Source organism: Callospermophilus lateralis, chromosome 8 (genome assembly GCF_048772815.1).
Source record: "Callospermophilus lateralis isolate mCalLat2 chromosome 8, mCalLat2.hap1, whole genome shotgun sequence".
Taxonomy (NCBI): domain Eukaryota; kingdom Metazoa; phylum Chordata; class Mammalia; order Rodentia; family Sciuridae; genus Callospermophilus; species Callospermophilus lateralis.
Genome location: NC_135312.1, coordinates 93833116 through 93855591, shown reverse-complemented (window position 1 = coordinate 93855591; position 22476 = coordinate 93833116). Strand labels below are relative to the sequence as shown.

The 22476-nt window shown below is 35.7% G+C and overlaps 1 protein-coding gene across 1 annotated transcript; it reads right to left on the bottom strand.

Moving 5' to 3' along the window:
• Positions 1-254: 254 nt before the first annotated feature.
• Positions 255-20654, bottom strand: LOC143406262 (alcohol dehydrogenase 1-like). The gene is made up of 8 exons (XM_076864960.1): positions 20616-20654; positions 19430-19531; positions 6935-7073; positions 5449-5536; positions 5115-5334; positions 4653-4913; positions 3857-3992; positions 255-397 (listed from the first exon to the last, which is right to left on the bottom strand). The coding sequence occupies exons 1-8, from the start codon at positions 20652-20654 to the stop codon at positions 255-257; spliced, it is 1128 nt and encodes a 375-aa protein (XP_076721075.1).
• Positions 20655-22476: the final 1822 nt, after the last annotated feature.

Genomic DNA, 22476 nt, shown 5'->3' with positions numbered 1-22476 from the left:
GGCACAGGCCAAGGCAACCATTTGGGCCTCATAGTGACTGAATGGAGGCCTGGGCACTCTTCAAAACAGACTCACAGCTCTTTTATTGCTGACCCCCTAAACCATTTCTCACAATTGCTCAGTTTCACACTTGATCTATGCCCTCTCATGTTTTATAAAATTTTGGGTAAAAGTTGTATGTGTAAGATACACAGACACAGACACAGACACACAGATGTATGTATGTGTGCACGTGCATGCACACACACAAAGACTCACCAAAGTCCACCTTGGAGCAATTCAAATGCCTTATTGATACTTTCAAAAGGCAATTTATGGGTTATAAGTGGGTCTATATTGATTTTCTTTTGAAGGTAGTCAGTTACCATTTTAGGAATACAGCTTCTGGTTTTATACTCTGTAGAAGGAAAGAAGAAAAATAGCAATACCTGAAAATAACAAAACTAATCAAAGAATCCAATGAACTATTTGTGTATAAAACTGGCAAAAGCATTCATGGGAGGTAGTCAGCCATTCACCTTTTGATCCTTTATCTTGGCATCAAAAGCAAAGGCAATTTATTCCAGAACCTCCACATCTGGGTGCTGCTCAGGAGTGATAAGATCATTCAGAGTCATCGAGGAGCCCTGTATAGGTAAGCCTAGTGGACTAGCAGAGCAGACACAATGCTGTCATGGCCCCCAGCTCTGCCCTGTCATCAGGACACTCATTTTTTCTATACCAATTTAACTTCTAGCTGGTTCAATTTGAGATATATATATATATATATATATATATATATATATATATATATATATATATATATATATATACACATACACACAAACTTCACAAACCTAACATTTCAATCTTTGAAATAAACCTAATTGTGTAGTGGTGTTCGAGGGCAGGGAAGTAGAGTAGCTTTGTTAGGTGCTATTGGAACCCTGCCTAGATCCCATTTACTATAATCACCAGGAGCAAGGCAGATGCAGGAATTTTTTCTCCATATTTATAACTGTGAGGACTAAAGTTTAGAGAGGTGAAATATGTTTCACTGATTATATTAATATATATTTTTAAAATTTTCCATATTTTAAAATTCTTTGACATATTGAGGGCTTGGGGACCTGGGGAAGAACCTTCCTTCTAAGGTTAATTAGTTCCAAGGGATAGTAAACAACTTGCCTGACATGCACACCAACCAGCCCAAGACTTTAAGCCCTGTCCCTCCCCTCCCCTTTTATCAGGCTTCACAGTGGGACAGTATACCCCTGTCCTAAATTACCCCAGGGCCAGTTATCAGATAACTAGAGAACACCCTGTAGCTCAGAAACCATTGAAATGATTTCAAGTTAATTCTAAAATTTCTGAGTTTTCTTACTCAGTCTTCTGTTCCTTTCAATAAATATCACAATAAAGACAGTGACCCATGATTTCCATGTCATTTTGAGACCAGAGCAAAGGATAGATAGCTGATTATCCTTTGATAGGAAGGAAGTGGGTAGATAGCACTTTCCCATTAACTGTTGGCTAACACCTCCCCCCAGGCAGGGGAAGGAGGCATTTTCTAACTTAAGCAATCAGCTCCTGGGCTGCTCTTTTCCTGCCTTTTGCTCACATAGTCAAGATAAGGAGAGGAGAAGGCATGAGAAGAAAGGAAACCTAAAATCTAGAAAGAGGCAGGATACCCCCATTCCATGGATACCAGCTCTGGGTCTCCTTCTCCCTTTTAGAGAAGTCTGTGTCTGTTCTATCCCTTAAATAAAATTTGTTTTCTTTCCTTGGCATTTCTTGGGTGTTTAATCTTCAATAACAGAGAAACGAGGACTTGATCCTGATTTTCAATTTCTTCTGTCTCCTGATTGAGCCTAGTGCTTTCTTGTATGGCCCTGCATGGAGTGAAGTGCCCCCTTCTCTTAAGAACTGAGGTAATATACTCTTCTTTCAAGGAAATTATCTATGTGTATGTCTTCTTATGATAGTTGATTAAAACAAATCCTGGGGATGGAGGTATATTTTACAACACTAATGTACATCTAGAAAGCATAATGTTAAACCTAGAATCCAGGTCTTTATATTCCTAGCACAGTTCTTTATAGCCATTTAGAATTTATTTAGGACTATTATGAAATGTTAATTAAGATGAGGTTAGCAGGGTGCAGTGGCACACAGCCTCTCAGGAGGTGAGGCAGGAGGATCAGGAGTTCAAAACCAGCCTCAGCAATTTAGCAAGGCCCTAATAGACTCTGTCTCTACATAAAGTATAAAAAGAGGCAGGAGATATGGCTCAGTGGTTAAGCACCCCTGAGTCAATCCAGAGCCCCCCCCCAAAAAAAGGTTAAATAAATCAAATTCAGAAAGTTAAGGGTCCTCTTTCCTCTCTTATGTGAAAGCTAGAGAAGAGAAAGGAAAATAGAGATGGGGTTGGAGCTCATGCAAATCAAAGGGAGATCAGTAGAGAAAAGAGACCAAGGGGTGGAAGGCAGGGAGGGAGAGGGAGAGTGCTGGAGAGTGTTATCGGCCAAATTATATTGTTATATTTTTATTGTGTGTATATACGAATATGTAAAAAATACCTCATCAATATGTACAATTATAATGCACCAATAAAAATGTGGGGTTGGGGGAAGATGGGATTAAAAGGAAAACTTGAACTCTTTTAAAAAAAGAGATAGCGTATTCTTTATCAGAACCCAGGCTACAAAAATGTTCTGTTTCTTAATAAGTGTATTAACCAGTTCCCAATGCTATGCCTGAGGTAATTAACTTAAAAGTTATCATATTTCTGGAGGTTTCAGTTCAAGATTAGAGAGGGGTAGGACATTACTTTGGGCCTCTAAGACTATACTAGATGGGGAACATGAGTTAGAAAAAAACCTGCTTACATCATGAGTCAGGAAGCAGGGGCGAAGGAGAATGGAGTTCCACCAGAGTCTCTTTGGAGGGTATGCCCCCAAAGACCTAAAGACCTCCCAGAAGGCCCCACCCCTTAAAGCTCCACAGCACCTGCCTTCTACACATAGATCTTTGAGGGACATTCAACTCTAAACCATAGCAATAGGTCAATTGGACTAAAATGTTGGGTTATAACATTATTGGTATGCAAGATTTTTAGTAATTAAGAAATCTATCAAATGAAAGTGAGTAAAAGGAAAAAAAACCATTACACATTTTTGCCTCCAGAATGAGAATTTTGTTGTGATTTTCCTTAGTGTGTTTATATATTGTGTGAGGGAAGGAGATATGGAAGATATGAATGTCAGAAAAAGTGAATAAATTCCTCCATGAAATCAAGGATAATAATATGGTTTAGATATGATTTTAGTATGCCCCTCAAGGGTTCACATATTGAAATTTACTCCATAGTGTGAGATTTCAAGGGAGTAGAAACAATCCAACTATGGTGTTGTACAAGGGGAAATTGGAGACTTTTGGAGAAGAGATATCCAAGTATGACTCCACGTTGGATTTGCCTGCTTTGTTCTGAAGAAGACACTTAGGGTGATTGTTGAGGTGAGAACTAAGGGTCAACACAGCAAGATTTTCTTCTAGTCTTATTCTGTACTGGGGAGTGGTTCAGAAAAATATTGTAGCTATCCACCAATTACAGAATGTGAGAGTGCCAATGAGCACCCTAAGAAGTGACTCTTCTGTATCTTATCAATGATGGTAAGCTCATCTCCTTTTGCTCCTCTAGGTAATAAATACGAGTGTGGGGAGGTGAAGGTGTACTTTCCTATTTTTGGTACATTGTCTTCTATTTCCTTTCAAAGAGGATTATTTTTCCTATGTTCCTTCCCCTCCACTGCTTGCCAACGAGCACACAGGATGTGTAGGTTTCTGGAAAAGGCAAAAAGGAAAGTAAAATACTCACTTCCCATAGTACCACCTTTCAGGGTTCTCCCAGAGAGAAGCAGCGTTGGGTCAAAAATGAGTTGTGAATTTGTGGGTGCTAATCCAATAATCACACCCACTCCGTAGCTTGGGTGGCACGATTCCAAAGTTGCGACCTAATTTCAGAGATGGATGGATTAGCTTCTCAGCAGCCCTAAATCTTCAACTCACAACTGCAGAACGTGTTCTCAGGGAGGATGTATGGGAGAAATCATATAGAACAGGACAGTATGCAGGACAGTCACTATGATTTGAACAAATTGCTTAAATTCATTATGATTAAGTTTTTCAATCTTTAAAATGAGGATAATGTTACTACTTAGCTAGTAAAAATGATATACAGATTAAATGGGATAAAATATATAAATTACTTGGCACGGTACAAATTATGAAAGATGTGTTCATTTTTTTTTTAGTTATAGTATTTTTTTTTTGGTTGGGGGAAGTACTGTTGTACATGCCTGCAATTTCAAGGTCAGTCCCAATAACTTAGTGAGATCCTGTCTCAAGATAGAATTTAAAAAAGGGCTGGGGATATAACTCAGTGGTAAAGTGCCTTGAGTTCAATCCCCAGTTCCAAAATAAAAACAGAGATAATAATAATAATTTTATCAGGGCTGAGGTAGAGTGCATGGTTAGCATGTTCCCGACTTCAATACCTAGCACCCAAACAATTTCAACGTGTCCCACACCAAAAAAAAAAAAAGGTACATCAATACCAAAATTGTAGTAATGTGTACACTCATATTGACAGGCAGTGCTTCAAGATCACTTACCATGGTATCAATAAGTCCAACGGCCTCGAAGGCAAAGTCAGCACCTTTGCCAGTCATTTCTACCACCACCTCCTGGACAGGTTTCTTGAGTTTTTGAGGATTAAGGCAATCAGTGACTCCTAATGCTCTTGCCCGAGGAAACTTCTCCTCCTTGATGTCAACCCCAATGATCCTAGAAGCACCAGAGGCTTTGCAGGCCATGACGACAGCTGAGCCAATTCCTCCAAGTCCAAAAACCACACAGGTGGAACCTGGGGTGACCTGCAAATTCAGAGGATAGAATATAATTGGGCATCCACAGCCAATGCTCTTGTGTTGAAAGAAGTTTCCTCTTGTGAGGAATGAAAAGGCCTCTTTGGCTTTATCTGTGATGGAAGAAGTTCAGAGAAGTTTAGAGAACGGAGTTCAATTTGAAGTTATATAGACAGTGTCACTGAAAACAACACAGAAGCACATTCTTACCTTTGCAATGTTAAATACAGCTCCAAAGCCTGTAGGGACCTCACAGCTTAGGATACAGACTGTATCCATGGGAGCATCATCATCAATTTTCCCCACTGCAATTTCATGTACCACAGTGTATTCAGTGAATGTGCTTGTGCCATAAAGATGATAAATCTTCCTTCCTCTGCAGGTAAATCTGCTGGTTCCATCTAACATTAATCCAGTTGGAGGAAGAATACTATGCCACAGATACATAGTGACAAAAAGACAAATAAAGGATTTAGCTCTAAGTCAATAACTGTACCAATGAAAGTAAATGGGGTGAAAGAAAGTCAAAGAAATTGAAACTAACCTTTCCTTCAAGCAGAAGTTGCCCGTGGGGTGCAAGCAAGAACTACATTCTCTGCACTCTGGAAGAGGTAACATTAAGACTTTATCTCCTAAGGAAAAAGAATAAAGAAAATCATTACCAACTGGGTGGAGACATTGAATGTAATAAACCCCACCTTTATCTATAAGGTATCATTCATAGTAAATATTTGTGATTGGTTGTAATGAAAGTTATCATTATCTTTGAAGTTATTTATAATTTTACTTTGGAATAGAAACAAGTCAATTTTAATGCAAATGGACCTTCAAAGTAGAAAAAAATTGGGGGAATTTATGTTTCATAAAATTGGAATCAAAGGTAAGACAGTGGCATCAATATATGTGGTCTAAGGCTCCTCTATTTTGTACTGGAGATTGAACTACTCAGGGGTACTCTATCACTGAGATACATCCCCAAGGATTTAATTTTTTATTTTGAGACAGGATCTTGCTAAGTTACTTAGGCTTACCTTGAACTTGCCATCCTCTTGCCTCAGCCTCCCAAGTAGCTGGGATTACAGGTACGTGCCAAAGTGCCTGACTTATTTTGGTAGTGTTCTATCCCAGGAGAAAGATCAAGTTTGCATTTAATATATACTTGATATTTGTTGAAACAATGAGTTAATACTCCAATGCTAATGCCAGAATTAATATTTATTATGAAATGTTTTATTATTGAACAAGAGTCTAGAATTTGAGGGAAGGCTTCCTGTGTCCTTAATCCTTACTCTGCCATTAAGTAGCTAAATTAATAAAATGATTATCTTGCCAAGGCTTCTATTTCCTCACAAAGTGGTTTTAAAATATCTATGACATGTGTGTTTATTGTTAGAATAACATATATAACACAGTAAAAGTTTTGAAACATGAACAGTATAAAAATGCAAACACAAAGTCTGAAAGAAACTTTTATAAATGATACCTATTCCAGACAATTTAGAGGATTATTGTGTGTGTGTGTGTGTGTGTGTGTGTAGAAAAAAATTGTCAGTCATACATATTTTAAGTTTACTGGTATTACAATACACTGTATATATTTTCAATTCTTAGTTTAATTTTGGGAATATAGATTTGCCATAATCTGTATGGAAACGAGTAGATTGTGTTTTTTGTGGGGGAGGGGAGGGAGGGTACCAGGGATGGACTCAGGGGCACTTGACCTACCATTGAGCCACATCCCCAGCTCTATTTTGCATTTTATTTAGAGACAGGGTCTCACTGAATTGCTTAGCACCTGCTAAGTTACTGAGGCTGGCTTTGAACTCGCGATCCTCCTATCTTAGCTACCCAAACCCAAACTGGAAGATTCTGAATTTTAGGTTACTTATATCGTGCACTGTATCTGGTGTGTGAATGCATTTTAATGTTTTTGTCAATGTATGATGGATTCCGTATTTTACAGTGCTGTTGGGGAATAATTAAAAAGCTAATTTGAACAGGAGTTGACACCATATCTGGCCCTTACTTACCTGGTTTCACACTGGTTACACCTTCTCCAATACTCTCTACGATCCCAGCTCCCTCATGACCCAAAATTGCAGGAAGTGGTACTTTGTCTTTTCCTTCCAGGATGTGCTTATCTGTACCACAGATCCCAGAGGATATAATCTGAAAGGTGAATACATGTTTGGAGATAAAATGCCTTGTCATAAAATGATTGAGTCTTTCATAAAAATGCAATATTTCCAATTTTAGAGGCAGAATATATTCTTTAAAACTTGGGCTATAGATTTGAGGCATTATTGATTGTGTCCCTATAATAGAGCTGTTTCAGGAAAAGGACTAAAGCGTTTGGTTTATCAGTCTATATAATTTCCCCTAGACCTCTTTAACATCATAAACACCACTGAATTATTTCCTGGCTCTTTGTCAAGAGGAGCTATGCATTCTGTGAGATACGATGAAGCACACAACCCAAACTTGAGCGTCTGTTTTGATACATACACCCTAATGGAAGAAACCCTGGGTGATAATGTTTATGCTGTTCTCCCTGCCTTGCCGTCTACCTGCCAGTAGAAGAAGCTGAAACACAAGGCTTTTCATGTTAAGTCCCCACCCATATCTTGGCTTGCTAGTTCATAACATGCAGTTAATATCCAAAAGAATAGGTGAAAGGCCCCTTTTCCCCCTTAATACTCTGCTTTGGTGCACAGTTTCCTTTCCTTTTTTTCTTTGTAATCAGTCTCTTTATTCAGCTATTCTAGTAACAAAGGTAAGTTGGTTTTCCCCCAGGGTATTGAAATTTCACAGTTGGAAGGAGTTGGTGGCAAATCAAAGGTTAGCCTCTCATTGCACATTTCACTTGGTACACTCATAAGGCACTATTTCCACTTAGATATTCTCTTCACTGTTTTTTCTCCACTCAACAGTCATTTACCCTGGAGTTTTGGTACTTTTTGCAAATCTGATTGTTCAGTTCCATGATGACTTATTTTCTTATTCCTTTTTTGATCTTTGGAGGTTGAAAATATTTATCTGTATGGGTTCTGCTGTGTTTGCTCAGGCTTTTTGCTTGCATAACTGTCCTGCAAGCTCATGTCTCTCTGCCTTGAGTTTTGTCTGTAGGAAATCTATGATTAATCATACATCTTGATATTCAATCCCTATTCTATCAGAAAAATAATCTGCTAGGTTTCTCTACAAATAAAAATAATTTTCCTTTTCACTCTTTTGCTTGTTTTTCAAATTACTTTAGACTATTCTTCTATCTTTTGTACTTTGAATGAACTTTATGGTCTATCCCTCTCCTCCAATTTCAGTGAGTTATTTGAAATGTCCCTGGTTTTCTAGTAGCTAGGCTTTGGCACACTGTATCAACTAGTTCAAAATAAAATTTGAAACCAAGCACCTTATTTATGAAATTAGAACTTAACTAGCAAGATTATTTTCAAGTATAACTGAGAAATTCTACATAGAGTAGTTCAGCTTTCAGTTGTGGCAAGCAAGGCTTTTCCAGATTCAACTTTCCAAGGATAAGTAAAAAAGCTGGGCACCATATATGCAACAGATGACAAGCCATGGAATAAATTCAAATTGAGTTTCAACTGATTGAATGTAATGTTAATTCAGTGACATCCTAAAGAAATGTATAACCAATCTAACTGGGAGATCTCACATGAAATAAACTGAATAGAATTTGTTAGTCACCTTTGTGTCACTGTAAACAAAATGTCTGACAAGAGCAACTTGGAGTAGGAAGGATTTGTTTTGATTCATGGTCTCAGAGGATTCAGCCATTGGTCAGTTGCCTTCAAGGCAGAAACACCATAATGGAAGGATGTGGCAGAGGAAGGCTGTTCAACTCATGGCAGCTGGGAATGGAAAGAGAGAGGGGCTGTGGAAAAGATCAACCCTCTGTTATGGTTTGGGTATAAAGTTTCCCCAAGAGCTCCTGTGTAAATGCAACAATATCCAGAGGTAAAGAATTGTCTTATGAAAGCTGTAACCCAATCAGTTCATCCTAGTTTGAACCGACAAACTGTGTGGTAATTGTAAGCAGATGAGGCATGAATGGAAGAGATGGATCACTGGGGTGTGCCCTGAAAGGATGCATTGCCCCTGTGGCCCCTTTCTTGCTTGTTCTTTCTGCTTCTGGGCCCAAAACCACCTCCAAGATTCAAGGCAACCTCTCAGCTGTGAGCTGTAAAAATTATAAAGCAATTTACATGCTTCCAATATACAATAGCACAGAGAAAACATCCATCCAAAAGGGAGGAATAGGGACAAGAAGGAATGGGACCAAAGCAAAATCGAAACCCAGTGGGCAAATGTAAAGTCCACAAACTCAACGTCCAGAAACTGAAGTATGTGGTGGTTTTCTTGCAATCTTGCCAGACAAAGCACTAAAACTGGGGTCAAGGAAGTAGGATCCTTGAAGAGATTGCCACCACTAAAAATAAGTTAATTGTCTTGCACAATGACATAGTATTATAGTTTAGATGTGAGGTTTCCCTCAAAAGCTCATGTGTGAGGTAATGTGTGTTTCCTCTGTGCCTTGTATATTGGAAGCATGTAAATTGCTTTGTAATTTTTATAGGAGCTGACAGCTAAGGGTTTGCCTTGAGTCTATGGACTTAGATTTTTGAGCAATGCTGGAACTATGGATATTATGGGTACTCTTGCAGATGTACTAAAAGTAATTTTTCATTGGGAAGTAGTCATGAGATTTTGGGGCCCCAGGGGTAGAATATTATGATTTGGATCTGTAATATTGCCCCTAGAAGCTCATGTGTTAGTAAATACAGCAATATTCTAAGATGAAATGTTTGGATTATGAAGCATGTGATCTCATCAGTAGATTAATTTATTTGATGGATTAATAATTTCAATGAATTTACTGGGAAGTGATGAAAAACTATAGGCAGGTGGGTCATGGCTGGAAGAAGTAGTTCATTGAGGCATGGCTTCAGGACTATATCTGTCCCTGACACTAACTCTTTCTCGATTTCCTGGCTACCCTGTGCTGAGCACCTGTCCTCTGCCATGCCCTTCTACCATGATGTTCTGTGTCACCCCAGGACCAGATCAATTGTTTTAACCCACCATGGATTGAGTCCTCTGCAACCATGATCCAACATAAACTTTTCCTCCTCTTAAGTTGGCCTTTTAGGTATTCTGGTCATAATGATTAAAAGCTGACTAGAAGTTTCTTACAAAATAAATGCAAAATTTCTTTTTTTAAAAAAATATATTTTGCCCTTCTATTTTAGATTTTATTCAAATATGTCTGATGGTACAAGGTGAAAATTCTTTGAAGATGAGATGTGAAATGGAAGAGGAGGATTCAATGCTTAAGTCTACTGGTAATTCTGATAAAAATTTATGATGAAGAATTATAACATCTTGAGTCATTTCAATGAAATAGTGAACAAGGCCAAGGATAGTCAAGAAATTTTGATGAACAAATTATAAGGACTTATTCTGTATGATAATATAAATCTATGATAATGCAAGCATTTGGTTTTGGTACAATGATAAATGTACCAATAGGTTAATGGAGCAGAATTAAAATTAAGAAATAGACCCAGACATACTAGCCATTTTATTTAGAGAAAAAGTGGCACTAAAGTGTATGGGTAAAGGCAGAATTTTCAAATAACTAGGTCAATTTGTTATATAAGTAGGAAGAAAGTTAATCTTGGACTTCTACCTCACAGCAAACACAAAAGAATTATTGCCAGGCATTTTTTACTTGTAGATCTAAATGCAAAGTGTAAACCAGTTAAGAATCTAGACATAAACAAGGAAATTATCTTCCTGATCTTGGGCCAGGGAATGATTTCTTAATTGGGCCATAAAAGGCACTAATCATTAGGGAAAACATTTATAAATTGGACTTCATTAAATTATGAAATTCTCTTCAAGTGTGTAAACAAGAGAGTGAAAAGAAACCAGAGTGGAAGAAGAAATTTGCCCCAAATATATATATATATATATAAATATATTTGTCTAGATATGACTCCTCAGTTGATATATATATTTGTCTAGATATGACTCCTCAGTTGATTATATATATATTGAATGTCTACAAATAAATAAGGAAAAGATGGACAACCCAATAGAAAAAAGGAGCAAGACACTATAATCTACTTCACAACAAATTATATCTGAATGGCCAAAAGTATATGAAACATACTCAAACTTCTTAGTCATTAAGAAAATGTAATTTAAAATAATATGATGATGCATTCTCTGTAAGAACTAAAATAAAATAATTGATTATGCAAAACACTGAATGTGGAGAAACTAGAATTATCTTGTGTTTCTAGTGCGAATATTATTTTATTCTTTATTTATCAATTATGTGTCAGTTCTCCTAAGTTTGTTGGACACTTGATAGGCTGCTCTGTGCTGTGATAAGGGTGACAAGGGGGAGAAGAAACATGCTATTGTGGTTCTCAAATAGTCACAAAAAGACAGTGGTAATAAAGAAACTATTTCTCTTCTAAACATTTTAATGGGTGAAGAGCAATATTGCCACTTTCCTAGTTAGTTTGGGACATACCTTATCTGTTTAAAAAATGTTATGAATTTTGCCACTTTATTTAATGAAAGAAAGAAGATATTGACTCTCCATAGCTAACAGGAATAAAATAAAAAGGCATAAAAATCCCTTAAATGTTGCTATTGAGAACTTCTAATGAATTACATAGAAAGCGTTCTAACATCAGTAGTAAAATTATTTTACCAGATAGTAGTGTCTAACCCTATCAGGATCAAATCGGACTCTATCAGAAAGTGTTACTTTACATCAAAATGTGTTTAAGATGGTTTATCCGTTGCCAATGATCATAATAGAGAAAAAGATGCCAAAGAGAGAAAAAAAGAGTGTTCAGAGGAGAAATATTAAGAAATGATTTACCCCTAGTTAACAGGTAAAACTGGTACATGTAAATTTTTCTGCAGGTAACAATTGGAAATTCATTGTTCTACAAAATGCTCTACTTTGAACAAGTGCAAATTGAAAGTCTAAAAACTTACTATGATTAATAATAAAAATTTGGAAGCAGGATCTGGCAATCTGGTGCTGATAGTCTTGGCTATAGTAGGACAAGATGTAGTGCTATTTTCTGAAACCTAGCAGAAGAATCCTAGATGGGGCAAAGCTCTCTTACTGCCAGAATGTTTAAAGATGCAGAAACTGGAGACTAAAGTAGAATCTCATATCGTTCTTATGTTTGTTAATCATATAAACGCATTTAAAAATTTTTCAGAATGTAGGTTCAGTCATTACTAATAAATAGGAGCTACCTAGTGTATTTGATGCTTGAAGTAAATTATGTATTATGGGTGAATTTTAATATAAGTGAAGCATCAAATGGTTGAATCTAGGCAATTATTAAAATTTCCCACTGATGGATATTTTATTTTCTCAATTTGTATTTAGTTTTAAAACAAAAAACTATTAAAAAAGAGTAAATGCCCATTTAAAGGCACTTAAGAGTTTTAAAGACATAATTTGGAGATAGCTGAATATTTTGTGTATAAAGTAAAATTTGCACTTAAGAAATTATTAATCTGTATAATTCAGACTAAAAAATTTACCTTGAGTATCTTTTTTTAAGTTAGGTACATCAGCAAGAAGTTATCTTACTCTTTTAAAATATATATATGTGAATGTCTTTATTTTGCCTTCATTTTTGAAAGATAGTTTTGCTAGATTCCTCTTGGTCAATTTTTTTTTCTTCAAACACTTTGAGTATGTTATCACATTGCCCTCTGAATTCTATTGTTTCTGATGTTAAATCAATTGTTAGTCTTATTGAGGTTACCTTCTATGTGAAATGTTCTTTTCTCTTGTGCTTTTAAGATTTTCTCTTTTCCTTTTTATTTTATTGTGTTAAAAACACTTAATATGATTTCTATTTGCTTAATTAAATTTGAAGTGTACAATATATTATTGTTGACTACAGGTACAATGTGGTACAGCAGTTTTTTTTTTTTTAACTCAACTGAAGGAAGAATATACAGAGGAGAAAAGACAGTCTCTCTAATAAATGATGTTGACTTGTTTAACTGAAACTTTATTCTTACTGATTAGTAACTCTTCATTTCCCTCTTTCTCCCAGCTCTAGAAACCACCACACTAGTCTTTGGTTCTATGAATCTATTTTAGATATTTGATATCAGTAGAGTTATATATTATTTGTCATCCTGTGATGCAATTATTTTATAGCATAATGTTCTCAAGGTTCATATATATTATCACAGATTGCAGAGTTTCCTTCTTTATAAAAACCAAGTAGTATTCAAATGCATGCATAAAGCACATTTTCTTTATTCATCTGTTGATAGATATTTAGGTTGTTTCCACAGCTAGGCTATTATGAGTAGTGCTGACATAAGCATGGGAGAGTTGTATCAGCAGTATTTGCATACTGATTTCAATCTTTTGGATAAATATCCAGGGACTGCCTTATATGGTTGTTCTATTATTTAATTTAATTTCTTGAAGAAATCTTCATATTATTTTTATTATGGGTGCTACAATTTTAATTCCCATCAACAGCTAGCAAGAGTTCTAACTTCTTTACATCCTTGCTAAGAGTTTATATCTTTTGTTTTTTGATAATAGACAACCTAACAGGTATGAGGTAATATCACATTGCAGTTTTGATATGCATTTCCCTAATAATTAGCATTTTTGATAAATATTGATCATTTTTTGATAAACATATTGACCAATTGTATGTTTGCTTTGAAAAAAATGCATATTTGTGTCTTTTGCCCATTACATTATTTTCTTGCTATTGAGTTAATAGAAATTCCTTATGTAGTTTAGATATTTACCCCTTATTATTTATAAGGTCTGAAAATATTTCCCTCTCATTCTATTGGTTGCCTTTTCATTCTGGTACTTATTTCCTTTAATTTCTTCATGTCCATGAAGATATTACCAAGAACGATGTCATAAATATTTCCCCTATGTTTTATTATAGTAGTTTCAGACTTCATGTTTAAGTCTTTAATCAATTTTGAATTGAAATTTCCATTTTCAACCAATTTTCCCAACATTATTTGTTGAAGAGACTATCTTTTCCCCATTGTGTGTTCTTGGCATACTCATCAAAGTTTATTGTTTATGTGTAAGTGTATATATAGTCTATTTCATTGGCTTATATATCTACTTTATACCAATACCATATTGTTGTGAGAGGAGGAGGAGGAGGAGGAGGAGAAGGAGGGGGAGGAGGAGGAGGGGGAGGAGGAGGAGGAGGAGGAGGGGGGAGTGGAGGGGGAGGAGGAGGAGGAGGAGGGGGGAGTGGAGGGGGAGGAGGAGGAGGAGGAGGAGGAGGGGGTGGAGGGGGAGGAGGAGGAGGAGGGGGAGGGGGAGGAGGGGGGTGATATAGACGAAATAAAAAGCAGAACAAAAGGAAAAATTATATAAATATAAGTCAAGAGGGAAAAAATAGAAAAAAGAAAAATCCAATTAAAGAATAAACACAGAATAATACAAAAGTAAGAGAAAATGGTGAGATATAAAAAGTAATAATAAAAGAACAGATGGGAGGAAAGAAAATGGGTCAAAAATTCTTCTTAGCCAAGGTTCTTGGAAACATCTCTCACCTGTTCTTTAAGATTGGAATCTGCCAGGTATGGTGGGCAAGGTTATTGATTGCAGCTGCTGCTAGTTGTCATGCCTCTCAGTTGTCACCAAATGAGTTATGATGGAAAGCAGGCTGTGCCTCACTTTTCTCACAAAACAGGTTAAGGAACGTTTACAATGCTCATATTCTTTCCAGAGGTTTTTAGACTGTGCCATCAACTTCCAGGGCTCACCTACAGTCCCTCACCTCCTCAAATAGTTACACACTTATTGTTACTTTGTTTCCACTCCCTGGAGAAGCAAACTAGGGCTAGTTATCTATTGAAAACCACCTTGAAATCCCTGTTTAGCATTCTTTTGTTTATGTGGGGAAAAGGGTACACTTGTACATTGCTGGTGGGACTGCAAATTGGTGAGGCCAATTTGAAAAGCAGTATGGAGATTCCTGGGAAAGCTGGGAATGGATCCACCATTTGACCCAGCTATTGCCCTTCTCAGATTATTCCCTAAAGAACTAAAAAGAGCATGCTACAGGGACACTGATACATCGATGTTCATAGCAGCACAATTCACAATAGCAACACTGTGGAACCAACCTAGATGCCCTTCAATAGACGAATGGATAAAAAAATGTGGCATTTATACACAATGGAGTATTACTCTGCATTTAAAAATGATAAAATCATAGAATTTGCAGGGAAATGGATGGCATTAGAGCAGATTATGCTAAGTGAAACTAGCCAATCCCTAAAAAACAAATGCCAAATGTTTTCTTTGATATAAGGAGAGTAACTAAGAACAGAGTTGGGAGGAAGAGCATGACAAGAAGATTAACATTAAACAGGGATGAGAGGTGGGAGGGAAAGGGAGAGAGAAGGGAAATTGCATAGAAATGGAAGGAGACCCTCAGGGGTATACAAAATTACATACAAGAGGAAGTGAGGGGAAAGGGGGGAAAAACAAGGGGGAGAAATGAATCACAGTAGAGGGGGTAGAGAGAGAAGTTGGGAGGGGAGGGGAGTGGAGGGGATGGGGGATAGTAGAGGATAGGAAAGGCAGCAGAATACAACAGACACTAGTATAGCAATATGTAAAACAGTGGATGTGTAACCGATGTGATTCTGCAATCTGTATATGGGGTAAAAATGGGAGTTCATAACCCACTGAATCAAAGTATGAAATATGATATGTCAAGAACTATGTAATGTTTTGAACAACCAACAATAAAAATTAAAAAAAAGAACTCATTTATTTATTTACAAGATGAACTTCCTTGGCTTTTGTTTTGTTTGTGAAAGTCTTTATTCTTCTTTGTCTTTTGGAGGACAGTTTTATGGGAAATAGCATTTTTTTGGTTGGACTTTTTATTCCTTTCAGGACCTTTTGGGTTCTTTTTATGTAACCATGGATAGTTTTATTGAGATTCGCTTGTATGTGACTAATCACTTTTTTATTGGTAATGTTCTCTTTAACTTTGACAATTTGATTAAAACATATCTCAGTATAGATCTTTGAGTTCATCTTATTTGGGTTTCTTGGCCCATTTTCTTCCCTGGATTTAAGAAGTTTTCACTCATTATTTCTTTGAGTAAGCTTTCTAAACTTTTCTTTCTTTTGTTTAGGATTTCCAAACTCTATAAATTGGTCTGCTTATTGATATCTCATAGTTTCTTTAATCTTCCTTTAATCATTTACTTCCTTTTTTTTCCTTGACTGAATTTTTTTCTAACCTGAGTTCACAGATAATTTCTTCTGGTTGGTCTATTCTGCTGTTGAACCCCTTTAGTAAAATTTTAAGTTAGTTAAGGTACTCTTCATCTCTATGATTTTTGTTTGGTGAATTTTTATGTTCTCAAAAGATCTATATTAAAGTTTGCTGATTATTTCTTTTGCTTGCTCAAATCTACTCCTGAATGCCTCCTATGGAAATTTTATTTCAGTGATTATACTTTTCAGCTCAATTTAGTTGCTTTAAAGATGAATCATTGTCATCTTTAAAAATAACTTCTATATTGTCTTATTTAGTTTTTTGAACATTTATAATAGCTGATTTTAAATCTTTACTAAGTCCAAGTTCTGAGATTTCTGAAAAGCAATTTAAATTGCTTACTTTTTTCCAGTATAATGATCAACTGTTTCTTTGTATGTCATAGGATTTGTCAAAAACTGTATATTTAGATAATTGAATAGTATCTCTGGATTCTGATTAGTCTCTTCTTCCTATCCCCTTCCAATCCTTTCATTGTGCTTTATCTAGGGTCAGACTTAGGTTTTCAGTTTTTTCCCCTATATTTTTATTTTTAAACCTGGCTTCCTAGAATTTTCCCCTGGGTCAGCATCTTGAGGAATGTTTCCCATTCTTCCTCATGGTTAGTAATAATTAGCAGCTTTCAAGTGCCCATTTTAGTTGCTCCTGAGGGAAAGCCACCTAGTGCTTATCCATAGTCTTTTGGACCCCCATGGATGAACATGACCTTAGTAGACTCCTTTTAATAGTATCCTTGGCTGGTGCTCTGCATTGAACTTGCTGCTACCAGTTTCATGGAGCTTTCAGTCTTCTTAATTGCTCATCACTAAGATCTCTGCTATGATTTGGATATGTTTTGTAGCTTGAGGTTCATGTGCTTGAAGCTTGGTCCTCAATATAATAGTATTGAGAGGTGGTTGTTATGGTTTAGATAGGAGATGTCCTCAAAAGCTCATGTGTGAGACAAAGCAAGAAAGTCTGGAGGTGAATTGATTGGGTTATGCGCATTCTAACCTAATCAGTGAATTACTTCCCTGATAGAGATTAATGGGTGGTAACTGTAGGCAGGTAGGGTGTGGCTGGAGAAGGTGGATCCCTGTGGGTGCACTTTTGGATATATTTTTTGTCCTTGTTGAGCAGAGTTCTCTCTCTGCTTCCTGTAGCTATGTAGCTCTGTTCCCAGATGCTTTCCTCTGTCACCCCCTTCTGCCATGATGTTTTGCCTCCCCTCAGGTACAGAGTAATGGAGTTGGCTGTCTAAAGATTAAGACCTCTGAAACCATGAGTCAAGTAAACTTCTCCTCCTCTAAAGTTGTTCTTGTTAGGTCCTTTTGTCACAGCAGGAAAGAGCTGACTAAAACAGTGGTGATAACTTTAAGTGGTGGGTTCTATTGTGAGGTGATTAGGTAATGTTGACACTAAACTCATGAATCAATTAATGTCTTTCTCAATAACTAATAACTTATAGTCTCATAGGAACAAGTTAGGTCTAGCTGGACTGAATTAGTTATTGCGAGAATTTCTCCTTCTATTTCTCTGCCATGTTGTAACACAGCATGTTGTCCTCACCAGAAACTAATCACTAGAAACTAATCATGTTAGCACCATGCTCTCTGACCTCTGAAACTGTGAGTTAAATAAGCATCTTCTTAAAAATAAAGTATCCAGTTAAAGGTATTTAGTTATAGCAACAGAAAACACACTAAGACAATATCTAATGTTTTTGACAATCCCTTCAGACATGAGTCTTTTCATATTCTTTTCCAAATAAAGTTAGCCCCCTTAGCAGGGCTGCAGAATTATGAGTCCTTTCATGCATATTTCTGTGGTTAAAATTTCTTCATTACTGCAACAAAGTTGGGGGTGAAGGCAATGACTTATTTCCTAAAATGACATCTTTGCCTTATGAGTTGGTAAATTCTTGCAAGGGACTGAGTTATGTCCAATTCATACTCATATTGAAGCCCTAACCCCCATGTGATGAAGTATTTGGAGATGGATATTTTGGTGGGAGGTAACTAAGTTTAGATGAAGTCACGAGGGTAGGACACCCATTGTGAGATTACTATCCTTATAAAAAGAAACCAGACAGCTTGCTTGTTTTCTCTACCTTGCGAGGACATGGCAAAGAGATAGTCATTTTGAGCCAGAGTCATCACCAGAGCTTAACCATGCTGACACCCTGATCTTGTAGACTTCCAGCCTCCACAACTGGGAGAAAAATGCTTGTTTGAACTACTATTCCATTATAGCCTGAATATGTTCATACAGTTCTCATCTTGCCCTGCCTGATGTGATCTTCTTCCTTACTAGTGAGCGCTGGGGTAGAAGGTGGGTGATTTGGGTCAGGTATCCTAGAAATGATGCATCTAGAGTGGAGACTCCATAGGTAGAAGCTAGGTTGGGGAATGGTCTCAGTTTTCTCATCCATTCCACTGAGAGTAGAGAATCTGCTTATTGTTATCTTACTCCATTTTTCTGCTGCTACACCAAAATGTCACAGATTGCGTAACTTGTAAACCACAGAATTCTTTTTGGCTCACAGTTGTGGAGGCTGGATCTAACAGTATGGAATCTGGCACCCCTAAGGGCCTCCCCTCTGTGTCTTAAAATGGCAGAGGGCTAAGTGAGCATGTGTGAAACAGAGAGAGAGGTGTGGGTGCTGATTTTACCCTTTTATTAGGAGCCTACTTCCATGATAACTAACCAACTCCCACAACAATAGTCTGGATCCATTTATGAGATGATAGCTCCATGATCTAATTTTCTCTTAAAGGTATCACCTCCCAATACCCTTAAATTGGCAATTAAATTGCAACATGAATTTTGGAAGGGGCAATCAAACCATAGCAGTTATAATCAGAATACCTTTATAATTGTGAATAAAAGAGATTTATGATTAAACAATTGTTCGTGTAGATTTTCAAAATTTAAAAACAATAATATATTTAAAATATTTAGTGACATTTCAATATTTATGTACCTTATGTTTCTGACATTTTCACACAATGCAATGACCTTACTATTAAATACAGTAATATAGAGCTGGTGTTAATCATAGGAATTCTTGATTTTCTTTAAATATAAAATGTCATTTTTTCTCCTAAAATGCAAAATAATTATAAACACACATCTGCATTCATGCCTACTGAAAGTCTCATTTATATTTACCTTAATTCGAACTTCACCAGCTTTTGGTGGATCAACTTCAATTTTCTCAATTGACAGGGGGGCATTTGTTGTCCAGGCAATGGCTGCCCGGCATGTGATAACCTATATATATATATGAAGATAAAATGACAAAGTGGTCTTATTCCTATTATTCTAAAATCGAGTGAGAAATTTAGTTACATTACCACTTACAATACTGAATTGTCATCTGCTTTATCACTTTGAAATATAGATAATAGACTTCATTCACTGAAAATAATCACATGTATATTTTTATACATGAATAATATAAATTGGGAGACAAATGATTTATATATATACACACATATATCTATATTTATGTATGTATATCTATATCTCTATAGACAATATCTATATCTATATGATTATATATGTGCACACATATATCTATATGTGTATATATCTATATCTTTATATACATATATAGATATGTAGTCTTTGTCTCAAAATTGTTTTATCCCAGTTATCTGAATGATACTTAGGGGATTTCTCATCTGAATTCCCAAATGTCATGAGATATTAATATTGCCCAACTGGTTTATGAATCCCAGTTCAGTTTTCTAAATCTAGATTTCTACATTGTAATTTCTAATACTAATCATCTATTTAAAATAGAGAAAACTGTATCATTGTAATGTTTTGAGCAACTAGTAAAAAAATAGAGAAAACTGCAATTTATTGTGAAAAGATTATTATAAGAAAAGAGAACTACTATATTGGAAATAGGAAAAAAAATAATGTTAATTTTGTTTCTTTAGCCACAGGCCATTTCCATAAAACATAATGCAGAATATTTTATTCTATCTTCATACTTCTTGTACCTTATAACCTTTATTCATTTGTTGCATTTTTATTTTAAAATCTCTACACAACTCAAGCTTTGATAGTTATCTATTGATTTTTCTACATTAGTAGGTGGCTGTATTTGACAGATTCTTTTAGCATTAGAAAAATTTTGTTCTACTTTACAGAAGAATTAATTGTTTTTTAAATTATCACAATTGTGAATTTGTTTTTTAAAAATCAATTTACAAATGACCAGGAATACTTCCTTTGTATAAAACATGGTGTATATATACTCACATGTTATCTTTAACAGCCTTAATGTACATCTACTGACAAGAAGATTAATGAAGCTACATTTGAAAAGCAAGCCAACACTTACTTTGTTGGATGTTTCTGTGAAGAGTTTTGCTTGCTCCATCTTTCCTTATGGCTGGTTTAGAAGTGAGAACTCTGTCTCTTCTCACCAGCTTTTATGAAGCCTTAGAGTTTCCTCCCACCCGAGAGTGACTCATCTTCTACATAGCAACCAAGGGAGGAGGGAAGGGAAAAGGGGAGAAATAAAAGGTTGAGGAAAGGATGGAAGAAAATGCAAAATATGAAACTGAGGAGAAGGATGAAGAAGAGCAAATCTTGAGGAGAAAAAATGGAGAGCTAGTGAAGGAAAAAGAGGAAAGTAAATAAGGGTTTTAAAAAGAACATGAAAAATAAAACGATGAAGGGAGAGTAGCAACCTCCCCCAAAGCATATATTGTGTTTTATAGTTTGGAAATTCTTCTACATCCATAATGTCACTTGATCCTTCACAAGACAACTAGACTAATTTTCTTATGAGGAAACTAAAGTTCAGAAATGATTGCAGATTAATTTTAATTGGAGCTCAAATAAGGTTTCTGATTTCAAATCCCATGATTTTGTGGGAAGAATTATGAAGAAAAATATAAAAAATGCTGAGAAGTGAGAAAAATTTAGAAAGAATGGTAAAGATTGTGAAAGGTAGAAGAACAGGAATTATCATATGAAAATAAAAAATTAAAGACTTATTTCGAAAGGAGTTAAACTTGTCAGACAGAAACCTAATTCAAACTGTTTAATGCAAAACAGGAGTTTTATTGGTCATGTGATTTTGGAGACAGAAAGATCAAGCACAAGCTTTTTCACCTTGGCACTCATTCTATGGACAATTATAGGTTATCAGTCGTCTGCTGACAGGTAATGATGATAATGATGAATAAAATGGTGTCAATAAGACATAGTTCCTCTCCTTCTCTAGCTGAAACTTGTTTCTGTTGGCTTTATGGTAAAACTCATTTATTTAATCCAGCTTTTCTATTTATAATTTTACCCTTCTATCTCAGTAGACTTACTTCAAACCTTTATTCTGTTCTTTTCTTTTAATTTTCTTTAAGTTTATTTTAATTTTTATTTTGAGACAGCGTCTCTCACTAAGCTGCTTAGGGCCTTACTAAATTGCTGAAGCTGGCTTTGAACTTCCATTATCTAAGTTTCTGGATTTACAAGCATGTGCCATCACACGGAGTTAATGCTTTCATTTTTATTGTGAAATAGTATTCTATTGAATTTATTAATAGACACCTGGTTTGTTTCTAGTTTTGGCTTATTACAAATAATAATGTCATGCACATTGACTAATTCAATGTCATGAAGATTTATATTTAGTTTTTTTCAGATATTTTCATCGTTATAGCTTTTAAATTTAGGTCCTTGATTTATTTTGATTCAATCTTTGTGTATGGTATGAGGTAGGGATCAAACTTCTTTTGCATGTGGATAACCAGTTATTCCAGGCTCATTTCTTGAAAATATATTCTTTTTCCTATTGAATGGTCTTGGCATCCTTGTCAAAAATCAATTAGCCAAAAGTATATGGGTTTATTTCTGAAGTCTGTTGCTATTTTATGGATTTCCATATCCATTTTTATGTCTGAAACTGTCTTTATTGTATCTTTGTAGTAAATTTTACATCTTTCAGTTATTTCAGATGGTGAGAGCAAATAAACATGGTCTCTTTTATTCCATCTTGACTTGAAGTGATTTTTTTCCTTGCCTAGGTTGTTGTTAGTGTAGAGAAATGCCACTGACTTTTATCTACTGATTTGTATCCTGAAAGCATACTGAATTCATTTATTAATCCCAACAGGTTTTCTTTAGGATATATGTGAATATGTTATTGGCCAGCAAATAATTTAACTTATTTTTCAATTTGGAAGCCATGTATAAAT

Coding starts and splice junctions, on each gene's coding strand:
- LOC143406262 (XM_076864960.1), bottom strand. CDS start 20,654: ATGGAGCAAGCAAAACTCTTCACAGAAACATCCAACAAA. Junction 19,532..20,615: donor TCACAGAAACATCCAACAAA/GTAAGTGTTGGC, acceptor ATATATATATAG/GTTATCACATGCCGGGCAGC. Junction 4,914..5,114: donor CTGTATTTAACATTGCAAAG/GTAAGAATGTGC, acceptor CTGAATTTGCAG/GTCACCCCAGGTTCCACCTG.